The sequence below is a fragment of the Periplaneta americana genome, chromosome 10, assembly GCF_040183065.1.
Source record: "Periplaneta americana isolate PAMFEO1 chromosome 10, P.americana_PAMFEO1_priV1, whole genome shotgun sequence".
Taxonomy (NCBI): Eukaryota; Metazoa; Arthropoda; class Insecta; order Blattodea; family Blattidae; genus Periplaneta; species Periplaneta americana.
In genome coordinates, this window is record NC_091126.1 from 92,867,093 (window position 1) to 92,881,564 (window position 14,472).

The 14,472-nt window shown below is 34.7% G+C and overlaps 1 protein-coding gene and 1 long non-coding RNA gene across 4 annotated transcripts in view; one reads left to right on the top strand and one right to left on the bottom strand.

The window, feature by feature from the left end:
* The window catches only part of LOC138707893 (inactive phospholipase C-like protein 2), an 876,200-nt gene that overhangs the window by 29,491 nt on the left and 832,237 nt on the right, over window positions 1–14,472 (bottom strand). For both annotated transcript variants that reach the window (XM_069837934.1, XM_069837935.1), the window contains exons 16-17: window positions 10,144–10,241; window positions 9,703–9,789 (exon numbers count right to left, since the gene is read on the bottom strand). In XM_069837934.1, the coding sequence (XP_069694035.1) occupies window positions 9,703–9,789; window positions 10,144–10,241 (185 nt within the window). The remainder of the gene's footprint in view (window positions 1–9,702; window positions 9,790–10,143; window positions 10,242–14,472) is intronic.
* On the top strand, window positions 1,211–4,247 carry LOC138707894 (uncharacterized). Of its 2 annotated transcripts, XR_011334422.1 has the most exons (5): window positions 1,211–1,275; window positions 1,424–1,483; window positions 2,217–2,278; window positions 2,381–2,507; window positions 2,849–4,247. It is a non-coding gene; the product is annotated as an uncharacterized lncRNA (long non-coding RNA). The 2 variants fall into 2 exon arrangements; XR_011334421.1 differs by having other exon boundaries at window positions 2,381–4,247.

Consider the following 14,472-nt stretch of genomic DNA (forward strand, 5'->3'; position numbering starts at 1 on the left):
TTCGAATAGTAATAATTCCTACAATATGATAATATTTTGTTTTTAATTAGTAGGCCTAAAGAGGACGGGTGCGGGTTCCAGCAAAAGTGCGTTTTTCTCCATAATCATTGTTTTATTCATGTGTAACTGCACAAGAAGTGTAGGTGGCAATTATTTTTGTATTGTAATTAATATTAAGTGTGCTTTCAGTTTGTTGTATAGCCTACATTATTAGTGAATAGGGCCTATTTCGGTAATTTTTTTAGAAATAATGTACTCACGGCTTCAAATCATGGGTCGAAGGCATAGTAACTCGTTTAAAAAGAAACGTTCACTGATACTGATAATAATGAATGCTGTTTTTGGCCTGGGATTTCTAACCAACATTAGTACAGCAAGGTACACTGTTCCTAGCAAATTACCAATATTTCAGTATGTTAGGCCTACGTATTTTACTGTTAGTAAATGGGCGGATATTTTGTATTAGGCCTATAATACCATTCGATCACAGATAGGGCCTAACATTATTTTTTAAAAGAACATCATGAGGTGGAGAGACGTTTCCACTAAAATGCAATATCTGTTGCTGCTACCAGTTCGACTATAATCACTCACTGTAATGCACATTCAACACCTCGTAAAATAACACAGAAACAGAAGATATTCAGTTTTTTCCAAAGTTTCTATGTACAGTATAGTCATGTTTGATATTGTACTGACAATCGTCCATTAAAAGCTCTTGCTTATTCAAGTATAGAAACTTAGATAAGGGAAAAAGAGAATTACAGTATATCTTCTAATGTTGTAGGTTGCATATGGAATTAACCTAGTTTTACTTCCTTTTTAGTAATATAGAATGAAGCATGGGAAGAATATAGTAACATCAGCACAAATACAAGGACCTGAAAACAGCTGAGAAGCAAATTTGAATTCTTGGAAAAGAACACAAAGAAAATTGCTGCTGCAGAGAGACAATGCAGGCTACAAACAATTGGAGCCCCTCCAACTGAAGCAAAACCAAATCCAAACTTAGCCAAGCTAAGTGATTTAATTCTCCTATCAATTGAGTGATTTCTCAGTGATTTTTATTAATATTCAATGCATAAGTTCACTTATATGTTAATTTATACAATTATTACATAATAAGCAGAGGAAATTGTATAACACAAGTTTGAATTCTTTTTATTTATTTATTCATTCATTCACTCATTTATTTATTTACTTACTTTTGTTACAGCCGAAGTAGTAACTAAACCAAGTTCCACTGATACCAGTGCAGCTAATAACACGAATGAGGTTAGTGTGTAAGGAATTAAGAGTCAGAAGAAGAGATGATGAGCTTTAGAGATAAAAGAAAATATTAGATTCTTGAAAATTGTTATACAAATTTAATTTAATGTCTGTATTACTTTATAATTCTATTATTTCTATTATTACCATTCAGGTTCACAGTGCAATTCTTTAGTTTTTGAAGTGAAACTGGACATCCCAACAATATCTCCAGGTAATTTGATTTATACTACAAAACATTCTTTCACATTCTACGTATGATCCTTTTCCAATCTGAAATAGCTGTAACATGTAAACACATTTTCAGCCAACATGTTGAAAATAAAACTAACACACATACTATATGAAATCTGCAGCAAGCAGTAGATAAATTAGATGCAAAAGTTAAAAAAAAAAATGTTAAAATATAAATTGTACATAATGATGAAATGGTCACAAGAAATGGATGTCATAAAAACTAAACATCATTGTATTATAATATTATGTGGGATTTGAGTGGGAATTTGAAATTTATAAATGTAGGCCTAAAAATAGAAAGTACACTAAACTGAAGAATTTATTTTGAGATTTCTCTGTAATGGGTTTGTAATTAGATTAGGCCACATTATGTTAAGTTGTATTTCAATTTTACCATGAGGATTCTCATTTTGAAACTTGTGAATGATTTTTTGTGTACAGAAAAACTGAAAAATATCTTTTCATAAGGTAAAACAGAAACTGACTATACTCTATTTACAATAGAACTATTTGCTTGGTTTTCTCTCTCTCTCTTTTTATTGCAGCTTCACTTTCTTATTGTTAAAAATGAGTTTGGATTAATAGCACGTTAGAAAATACAATACTGTTACAGCTGCTGACTTTGAAGTGTCCACACATTTATGATAAAACATCATCTTTCTCCAGAATTAAATATCTTATGAATTAATTCCACTCTTAAAATATTACAGAGTCAGCTGGTGCAGCAGGTGAAGGTCTTCCACTGTACGGGTATTTACACAGTGTAATGAAAGTAAGTTTTAAGTGAAATTACTGGTTTATTCAGTGTAGGTAATGTAGGCTAAACTCAGAAAGATCTGAATATAAGCATATATCCCTCTCTTAAATATTTCAGCTGATAATGGGATAATAGCTGATCGAGTTACACCCCAAGGATGCTTAAAAAAAAAAGAAAGAAAGAAAAAGCAAGCCCCTGAGGAATGCATTAGCCACATTGAAAAATCTTTCTCCATCTGTGAACTGTAAGTTTAATGTTGACTTACTTTTACTTGAGATGTTAGAAATTCATGAACTTCAGTACTATTACAGTGATTTCTTTAAAAAATACATTAGTTGAAAGTTGGAATCTAACATTATAACATAGAATGATTTGAAATAAAAGTAAGTCATATCCTCATGTTTGCAAAGAGATGGGGTTTGGAATATCAAAAGTAAGATTTGGAGTTTTTACATTACTTTTTCCTCCTCTTTAATGAGTGGTCTATCTACAAAGACATCTTCAATTAGTGGCAGAAAGTAAATGCTACAATAATCACCCATTCTTTATGTTTTAACAAAAAATATGTTTAATTTTGTTGACCAGATTTGTTTGACCTGGATGACTGGGAGATTACTTCTTCTCATCCTTCTAATGGAGTGATAATCTCTTGCAGCTGTTCTTGATCCCTGTGGTCTCTGGCCTCTGCTTTATCTGCTAGTCTTCAGGATTAGGTTCGAGTCAGGTGATAATTATTAACTAATCTAAGGTTTCTGGTTGGGTTCGGGTCTGGTTCAGATCAGGCCGAGATGGGCCGGGCCTAAGAATTATGGCCCGTGCAGATCTCTAACAAATGGGGCTTATAGCTGAAGTTGGCTCTGCCACAGTTTTCCAAGTTTTGTGTATTTGCATATGTATTTGTGTTGTGTTTAATTACAGTTACTATGTACTCTAATGTATTAGCCTGTATATTATTAATTTGTAAATATGACATGTACCATAGCATATATAATGAGACAGTGGATGTAATACATGATTATGCTTATTGTGTCTCCTGAAAAATGTCGTGTTTTGTTCACACAAAATAAATAAATAAATTTTAAATTTAATTGCAGCTATAGTGCATCTCTCTTGTTTTAAGTACACATTCACAGAGTACCTGAATACAATTGAAGCGTCAGCTGGAACAACGTTGTAAATTACAACATTTTCATTCGGTGTGTTTCCGTGTAATAATGTTGTATGTCATGTTACCTTGCTATACTCCTTGGCTTGCAACTATCCATCAATGCAGTACGTGAAATTTGTCCACTCAAAAGTTTGCTACCCTCATAAGAACAAAGTTGTACGCATATACACATTTTTGCAGCTCCTGTAAATTTTACCAAATATAATTTATAACGTTGTTCCAGCCGACGCTTCAATTAATGTGCCTCTTGAAAAATGTTGTTTTACCATATTTTGCTTATGTAAAATAAATTTGAATTGCAGATACAGTGCATTTTTATTGTTTTAAATAGCCTACAGTGTACCTGGTCATAATTTTTAAAATGTATTTATCAAACCTTTGTGTTTGAATCATCTTAGCCTGTTAAGACATCACTGTGAGGGATCCAAGCAATAAAATATATATAAAAAGTAACGATATGAATATGTTTGCATACATGAATCACTAGGCCTAGCGTGAATGAAACAGCTCCCTTGCAAAACATAAATGCCAATTCCAAAACTTTCAGGAAATGAAGAAAAACTGTCACGTCTAAAATTTAATAAACTGTTACAGTTTGTTAAATAATAATACTGTATATAGCAAGCATATCTTAAGTCTGATTAATGAAATATGTTAGGCCTACTCCTACTGGTGAGCGATATATGCAAGGAAGGAGAAGGGAACTTGCCACCCTACCACATTATCTCCTGACAGTTGTCTCATGAGCAGACATCGGATTCTAGGGCAAATGCCTATTTTGTTTCTTTAGGAGAAAAGTAAAAATAATTATTAATATTTGTGTTTCATGGAAATTGAAAGGTATTCAAAGAGTTTTATAGTGCCCTAAAATGCCCTAAAACGGTTATTAGAGCCTAATTTGTTAATATTCGCCTAAAAATGCCTAACTCACTGTAAAGTTTCGCATTTTACTCTTACTTTTTATAATTTATACATGCATGCACTGCGAAATTTAAGGCATTTAAAAAGTGGAAAGTTTGCTTCACACCGGCCATGAAACCATTGATAAAGGAAACAAAATGTTTTGAATCTCACGACACTCGCAATAGATTTCACCGAATTTAACATGTTTGGAGGCATAAATGCCGACAAAGAACCAACCTTAGTTTTGAAGCAGGCAACAATCACAACATGTGCTGCTACCGATTCAGAGATATTCTATATTATAAAAATGACTGTTTTCGGTCTGAAACCGATTAGCTGTACTGCCCTTCAGAGTGTCATAAAATCACAATTTTTGGAGAAAGAGTGTTTTTGAAATATTTATGAAAAGTCGTAAAACTGCGAATTAATAGGGTAAACCATTACAAAATATTTAAAAGAAAGGCCCTCCTAGTGTTAACACTACCAGGAAATGCAACAATAAGTGGAACTTTGTATTTTTGTCCAATTGAATCTCAATAACAACGGTTCATTTGAATGCTCGTTAACAGTTGCTCTTTCCCTCACCTTATTTGTGTTGAGAAGTTTTGAGCGGTAGGACGTTTTCCTGTGAAGTTTAACGCGATAATGCCGAAAAATATAAGTGCAAAATCTACATTGATCCGGCAATGGCTAACAGAATATTCAGAATTCACTTATGATGGAAAAATAATATTCTGCAAGATTTGTAGCAAACAGGTATGTAACAATAGTTGAAATATATAAATTCTATTAATTTTAATGAGTAGGCCTATAATATTTATACATTGACTGAGCTATCCTGAGGTATAATTCTTTTTAAGACCACTACACTTTAACCTTTTGAATTCTCCAGTCAAACGTATGTACTCATAATATTCAGTTCTTCCTTACAACTTTGATAACAATTGCCGGGATGATATTCTTATATTCTAATTGCTTAGCTGGCAGCTTTTCACGCTACTAATTTAGCTTCTTCTGCATGAAAGCGTGTGTGAAAGCAGTGAAAGATTGTCTGAATGACTCACGAGTGAAAAACGATATTGCCTACATAACATCAAACTTTTCTTTCATACCTGCAAGCATTGAACAATTAGAAAGTGAAAAACAATCTCTTTGTAGCCAAACAGCAATAGTAAAGGAAGCTCAAGTGAACATACATTCTGCTTTGGGCGAAACTGGGAAAAAAAGTTAAAAATAAGTGGGACAACGTATTAAATAAGAATGTAGGATTTTCATTGTTGGAAAAAGTATCAAGAGTGATATCGGGGGAAAGTGTAAATGTTCCAGTAAGTATTGATGTTTCTATTGTACCTAATTTAAAATTTGCGCCTCTCACATCAGTTTCGGTTGAAATAAGTTTTTCTGCTTTCAAAATGAAAGGCAAAGGTTAACTGTGGAGAATTTAGAAAAAATTCTGGTGGTGTACTGTGCAGATAATTATAATAAAGTCTGAGCATGGAACTGAATTTCAATAACTTAAAATGAGTAATCTTGATATCAATAATCATTATTTCATTAGTTTCAATATATTAAATTTGTGCAGCTCTGTTTATAAATATAATATAGTATTCTTTTTTAATGTTTAAACATACTTTTTTGTGCGTATTTTAGTGTATAACTAAAAATCTCAGTGAAAGAAATAAGTATGATACCTTGATGTGCCTAAAATGCCTATTTTCATTAAAATAGAGCCTAATTTTACAAATTTTGAGCTTATTTTAGGCGCCTAAAACTGCAATTTTTAGTGCCTAAAAATCCGATGTCTACTCATGAGTGATGCCTTATTGGTATTCCAATCTATCTTCGGAGAGTTGACTAAACAACTAGCAGACACAAAATGAAACAGTTCTAGGAAAACTTTAATCAAGACCTATAATATATACATAAAACCTGTATTAAAATACTATTCAGAAGTATTCGTAACAGCATCAAAAAGAGACAGAATCCCTTGGGGGGGGGGGGGGGAAATAAGCCTTGCACTTAATTACTGGAGCAAATAAAACTACTCCCAATGAAGCATTAAAAGTCATCACTTCAATTAAACCAAGCAGCAAATGCAGCACTAGCTCGATTGACAACAGTTCCTGCTGTAACTTCGTGGACCCCACAAAAATCTCCTACTGTTGTCAATGTTCTCCCAGTGGCATAGAATCTCAATACCAGTAGTAGTTGGTCCATTGGAGGTAAGGCATTATTTCTGGAAAAATGTATAAACAATGAGATTTGGTTACAACTTTACCGGTAAATCTTTACAATAGCGTTACCAAAAGAAGGCAAGGACTCCCTACAGGATAGCCTGGAAGAGAGAGGTTTGGATGTAGTTTTGACATTTTTTTTTAGACAATTGTAAATATATGCAAATCATACTAACCTGTCACTAACTCGATCTTACGAAAACTTGTCTTTTCCCTTTAATTAGTAAGAAAACACAGTAATGAAATGAATGTGTTGCCCTTCCCTGCCGACTACCGTTCTATCTCGATAGAACGATCCCGCCTACCCGTACCTCTCCACCGCACTCCACTTTCACAGCAACTTTCCACCTTTATTTGGGAAATTGGTGTCGGCACTCAATTTTTCTTTCGTTTATGGTACATATGACTTGACTAGAACCGAAATATGTGAATACATTTGTATCTTAATGTGGTAACGCAATTGTGAAGAAATGGTAGTTTACCATATAAAGGATTTTGATATATTATATACTGTTATTATTTTTTATATAAAAGTATTTTGAAACTGTTATTATTGTAGGTTGCCCTATATTATTATATCAATCACCTTCATACCTTGTAAGGGCAACAGAACACCTGTATGAAGCAACATTCTAACCTCACTTCTACTGTATTACAGGTTACTGTACTTCAAAGTAATTATTATAGTGCTATTATATACAAAATATTGATGTAATACCTACCGAAATAGTGTAGCTTATTATTAACTGTGTACTTACGAGCTGTGTCTTGTTTCAGTTGATAATTGATTTCATGTAGTAGGTTTCGTTATTCGAAACTGTCTAAAAAATTTCTCGTCATCCCATTCTTCAAAATTATTTGGACGGGGCCTAATTCGTTTTGCTGTTCTGATATAACGAAGCATCTGCTCCAGAACTTATCATCAGAATCAGTATCAAAATTAAATTGATCCTTCAAATCACCAGCTGTACAACGTGCAGCCATCTTGATTTCAACACCGAGTTCCAACCTCCGGATAACGCCAATCTGCTACTCTGCCTCCCGGATTGCTAATCTGGAAGTTTAGCCTCCAGATTGCACATAACCAAAAGTCGTAGTACGCAATTACAACCCAACTTCCGGATAAATATGCCATCTGCCGGATAAGTTTAAACTAGAACTTTATCCGAGAGTCGTAGTACAGGCCCTCAGTGGTATATTTTTAAACAAAAAGTGCCCAGCCACAGGTCACAACTAAGCGATAAGCATTTGAAATCTATGATTCAGCTGCATTCGTGTAGATCGATTGTTTCAGATATTACTCGTCTGGTGGCACAAATATATATGTAATGCCTAGCCTTTTAAGTTTATGTCTGTTCCTAAGACACTGTTTCTGTTTAGAATTTTTTTGTCAGTATAAACGCAATAAATTGATTTATATTGTTTATATTTTGTTTGAAAGACGATCCTAGATCCCTACCTTCTTGCCCCGCTGGCTTGCCAAGTTTCATTTATTTTTTTTTTTGTTATTTTACGACGCTGTATCAACATCTAGGTCATTTAGCGTCTGAATGATATGAAGGTGATAATGCCTGTGAAATGAGTCCGGGGTCCAGCACCAAAAGTTACCCAGCATTTGCTCGTATTGGGTTGAGGGAAAACCCCGGAAAAAACCTCAACCAGGTAACTTGCCCCGACTGGGATTCGAACCCGGGCCACCTGGTTTCGCAGCCAGACGTGCTGACCGTTACTCCACAGGTGTGGACGCTGAGTTTCATAGCAGCGAGTTCTACTCATTCCCTGTTCCACTTATACCTGCCCAGTCTGCACCCTCTCGCTTTGGGCAAGGCTTCAGGATGCTACTGTGAGCATCCCTGTGCTATGCCAACCACTCCACTTGCACTTCTAAATCGAAAGTAGAATGTTCCACACATGGCCAATGCGTGTATACGTGTATAAGTAATACAGTATAACACATGGCACCAGTGCACATTTCCCAGAAAACTTATTACAGTAAAAGTGATAGGATGTACTCTAGGAGGAGGCCGAATTAGTGAAAGTCTAGTGTTTAAGTAGAAATGAAAGGACTGATATGTTGACTAAGAAAGACTCTAAAATCATTTAAAAAGTTGAACAGAAATTATCATATGAATCTACTAAATGAATAATCAAAATTAAAACCAGCTACAACTTAAATTTCCAACTGTTAGAAGAAGAAAAAATTCCAGGTGGATCAAATATTTAAAGGAAACTTACTTAATTCCCGCAAATCTTTTACTGTCATGTTTAAACTAATCACTGGCCATGACTTCTTGAGTAAACTCCTTCATAAAATTGGCATTCTTAATTCACCAAATTGTCTGCTGTGTAGTAAAGACGAGAAAATGACCATGAACAATTTGATAAAATTGTGAAGAACTGAAGTTATATGATATCACCTCTACATAATGGAGACAAGGAGGGAAATGATTTTATTGTTAAGCAGGTACGTACATATTTACATGCCTTTATAAATAAATTCTGCTACTTTTGCAGAGGACAAAGCAATAGCAAAGCTTTCATTCCATGTTTCTTCATTATCATCATATCATTAATCGTTTCTGAATATCATGAATTCATTAAAAATAGACGTTAAATAAATATTGCAATTACAGTGCACAGCTATCATTATAAGGTATCACCACAACCTGCTCAATGCACTAATGCAAGCAGCATCCTTTGCACCAAGTTTTGTCTCTCAAACTGGTAACTTTACACTCAAATGTGCTCTGTACTTTATGTGAATTTTTACGTTCTGAGAATTTTCTTATTTTCTTCCAGGGAGTGACATGCAGAAATAGCCAAGCATGCAGAGACAGACAGGTTGACATCAGATGTACAGATAAATGAACAGACATGATAATAATCACATTTCCAGTATCTGAGATGCAGGAAACGTGTATTTTCATAATAAATTTAGTACGGTACACATTATTTGCAGTCTCAGTACCTTTCATGATGAGAAAGGAGAAAAGTGTTAATACTATTACCTAACAGAGGACGTGTTCTGAGTCATGAACTTCACCAGTAGCTTTCTGAAGACGGAAAAAATATAAAATTATTCTTGAAATAACTACGACATGCTCATCTCGAACATAATTCATTAATAAACTTACCCGAAGAACATCATCAACTTGTCTAATTCCGACCATTCGCAGTTCTGTATTAACTTTTTCCAATTTAGATTTCTTCTTCAATGGTTTCTGGAAGAATATGCCTATAATTATTATATTGAAATTACTTCAGTCCTTTAAAGGAACGAAACTTTCAGAATAGCATATAATAACAAAAATAAGAGTCTCTTTATATGAATATTAATAATAAACAACAAAACATTACACTGAATAAGAAACTAACTGCATACAAATTACAAACTTTATTCACTCAAGCAGAACAATATAAACAATAACACAGACATGGAAGGATTCCAATTACTATCATGCCTTTATATTCTGAGTCCTATATAAGTGAGGTACAATAAGTAAAGCCACCACGAACATTTGATAAGCAGATGCACAGAACCTAGGTCATAAAATAATGATGCGTAACATACTCACCCCACCACCTTTTTTGTTAGTAATAGCCACATGAACAAACAGGGTCGAGTTTTCTAGGGGCTCCCCGGTGTTGGACAACAAGCGGATATGACGGTAACCTGAAGTGAAGAGAGGAACTAAAAAGATGCAGCCTGCACTGCCGATGTTTCGGAGGGGTATTTGAAATGTAAATATAAGTACAGAGACATGGACACTACTCAAATACTACAACCAAAAATGACTTAAAGTTCTACAGTTCTACGAAAGAACAGATAAGTTTTTTCTTTTTTTTTTTTTTGTGAGGAATTCTATTTGTATAAACAATACCGATCTCAAATAAAACATTAAAGGAATACCAGTACAACTCAAATTATTCTACAGACACGCAACAAAAATTATTCTTTTAGAAAACAGTCTCAAAAGTTTCATACGTACAATATTATTAATTCATTTACGAAAAAAACCGAAAGTATAATCTAAAATTACGGAAACATCGCAATTAAAACAATACCAGTATCGAAACAATTACAATTTTATTGTAAAACTGGTATTCCATACATAAATACTGAACCACGTTTTATAGGTATAACTGGATGAAATGAACAAAGTGTATGATGTAAATTTAAGATAGATACTGTATAGTATTCATGAAATTAAATGCTGATTTTGATTTAGAACTGCGGTGTTCTATGTTAATATTTTATTTTACATGTTGTGTAAAGTCATGAAAGAATAACAAGCGATTTTAAAAATTCGAACGAATTTAACAGCTCTCAATCTGTAATATACATATCAATGAATGAAAACATTGTACTGCACATAAGTGATCACAATTTATTTACATTATTCATAAAAGAAGAATTTTAGTATTAACAGAGTAGTATCAAACATATTTCTGAGTGCAATATAATCTTCATTGTTACACGTCCCTTATACAGAGTGAAATAAACCTATTATACATAAAACTAATATATTTTGACATTAATACAGAGGTACTTAAAATAACTTCGAAAGAAATATTGTATTAATAAAGTATTTTACATCTCCTGTGCAGAATGAAGTACATATATATATACAGGCACACACAAAAAGCAGTTAGTAGTATCTGGAACTATCAGAGCACGGCTCCTAAATGTGAAAGTTCAGGTGTAATTGCAAAGTGAAGCAGACACCGATAGGCACTGAGTCATACTAGTCATTTTGATTTGGAGTTTGATAGTGAGTTGATTTGTTAATCAGTTCTGTGTTAAAATTCTTATCGTGTTGCTTTTGGTTAAAATTGATAGTGAGTTGACGTTTTTCTCAATTCTATGTTAATTATGCTACGATATAAGTACAGTCTAGAACAAAGTTCCCAAAGTGTGAAGTGTGGGTCGTGACAGTCATATACTGTTCGCGCAACTTATCTGGGCAGCTAAAAGAGTGGGGTGTGGGATGTAGTGGGGGTCGCTTCTAGCAGTAGCGGGGCAGGAGAGGGAAGGATGTTCTACGAGGTGGGTAAAATACATTTGCTTGCTTAGTGTGATCTGTACTTACAGTAATTTTGCGTTCTGTGAAGACATATTTATGCAATGGCCGGTAGTAATACGAGATGCAACAAGATTATACGCGCCTTCTATACTCGAGATTGCCGGTTCGATCCCGGCCAAGGTCGATGGCATTTAAGTGTGTGTGTAAATGCGACAAGCTCATGTCCTAGATTTACTGGCATGTAAAAGGACTCCTGTGGGACAAAATTCCGGCACACTGGCGATGCTGATATAACCTCTGCAGTTGCAAGCATCGTTAAATAAACCATAATTTAATTTTAATATAGCATACACAGTAAGGAGAGGGAGATAATAAGGTCAGTGGTTGTTTGTTGCGATCAAGAGGCAAAAGAGAAATGTCTTACTTACTTATTTACTTACTTACGACTTTTAAGAAACCCGGAGGTTCATTGCCGCCCTCACATAAGCCCAGCATCGGTCCCTATCCTGAGCAAGATTAATCCAGTCTCTACTGTAATCATATCCCACCTCCTTCAAATCCATTTTAATATTACCCTCCCATCAATGTCTCGGCTTCCCCAAAGGTCTTTTCCCTCCAGCATCCCAACTAACAGTCTACATACATTTCTGGATTCGCCCATACGTGCTACATGTCCTGCCCATCTCAAACGTTTGGATTTAATGTTTCTAATTATGTCAGATGAAGAATAAAATGCGTCCAGTTCTGCATTGTGTAACTTTCTCTACTCTCCTGTAACTTCACCCCTGTTAGCCCCAAATATTTTCCTAAGCACCTTATTCTCAAACACCCTTAACCTCTGTTTCTCTCTCAAAGTGAGAGTCCAAGTTTCACAACCCTACAGAACAACCGATACTGTTTTATAAATTCTGACTTTCAGCTTTTTTGAGAGCTGACTGGATGACAAAAGCTTCTCAACCTAATAATAGCAAGCATTTCCCCTATTTATTCTGCTTTTAATTTCCTCCGAGTGTCATTTACATTTGTTACTGTTGCTGTACTATGTTCTAGCCACGAGATGTAATCATACACTTTGTCTTTTCGGGATTTATTTGGAAACGTATCTCTTTAATTGCTTCAAATGTTTTCCCTAATAATTTATGGATTTTATAATACGTCTAGACACCAGCAGTGATGACTATGATGATGATGATGATGATGATGATGATGATGATGATGATGAAGAAGAAGGGAAGAGGAGGAGGAAGAAGAAGAATATTGATAATGACTGTATGTGAAAGTGAACTTTTTGGAAACCCAACAACACAGACCTGTGCTTCTAGTTAAAGATTTCATGCATCGCTTACCATCAGTAGCTGACGGCCAGATACGAATATTGTAATAATTGGAGTTGTGATCATACTGTATAGCACACAGAAGAAGAAAAATGTAATTTATTTATGTTTGTTATTTTGTGAAACCATATGCTTTCACCTACCATATCCAATAGAATGCACTGAAATTAAATACCGAATGATGTTTTTGTAACTGTACATACAACTGCTGCAGCGATGGTCAGGAGCCAGCAGATAGCTACGGGGCAGCGAGAGAGCACTAGGGAACCCAGGTGCCTAGATAAGTTGCGCGGACAATAAAGAGCTGAGAGAGGTCTCGACATGGACGAATACATGGAATTTCAAAAATAAATATGGAGAAAAATGAAAATAATATTGAAAAATTATTGGGAGGGTAATTCTATTACCCCCCTTGGTAGCAGGAGAGTTAACTGTGAAAAGATTTTCCAACTCATATGAGTATCAAGAAAGCTGTGTAACTCTGCTTGAGAACAATGTGACACTCGAAGACGTGAAAGATTTCGTGACATGTACATGATAACGCGTGGTGGATAGAATATGTTATAGCATTGAATGAGAGCGAGATGGAAGTGATAGTCAATTTTCTCCATTCACATAGGCCTACCACCATCTTACGTGTATTCTGAAAAGCCAGAACTAAAATTTCCAATAGACATTTCCATTATTTAAATAACTTAACAGTCCTTGAGTAAAATTTCCAACTGCGGTCATATTGATGAAGGCAAATCCAATCAAGAAGAGTTACAGGACGAACATATACTTTAACACCTGCTGTAACAAGGCTAATAACTGAAAGATTGAAGTAGAGGGGAAGAAAACTAATTTCTTACATGTTAGAGTAACTGAAAATATCACCACAATATGTCTGTTGATGTTGTAACTTTTGTCCAAAAATATCTTGTGAATAATTTCTCAGAATTGTGTGTTTTTAGGCCATGTTCATTCTACTAAAGTATCACAATTCCTGTAATTTTAATTTCAGTTGTATTCTTAATATTGTAGCTGTAATCCCATGGTACAGGGGAAGAGAAAGCCTGATGGCCTTATTATTCCCTACTAGATTGCATAAATAAATACTACTAAATACTGTTACTATATATTTTGTCCCATGGGCCTCGGTAGTGTAGTCGGTATAGCACTGGCCTTCTGTGCTCGAGGTTGCAGGTTTCCCATGTCGATGGCATTTAAGTGTGCTTAAACGCGACAGGCTCATGTCAGTAGATTTACTGGCATGTAAAAGAACTCCTGCGGGACAAAATTCCGGCACACAGGTGAGCTGATATAATCTCTGCAGTTGCGAGCGTCGTTAAATAAACTATAATTTTTTTTTATTTTGTCCCAGAAAGAAATTTGGCTATGCATTAGACCAGAACCCTATGAACTAGATACATTTTTACATTTTCTGGGAACAATAAACTCAAGGTTACATTAGGTCATCTAGAAATTGAAGTTACCCTTTCTAATGGCGCCATCAACATCACTTAAAAGATACTTGACTTGCTTTCAAACAAGTCCAACATGAACT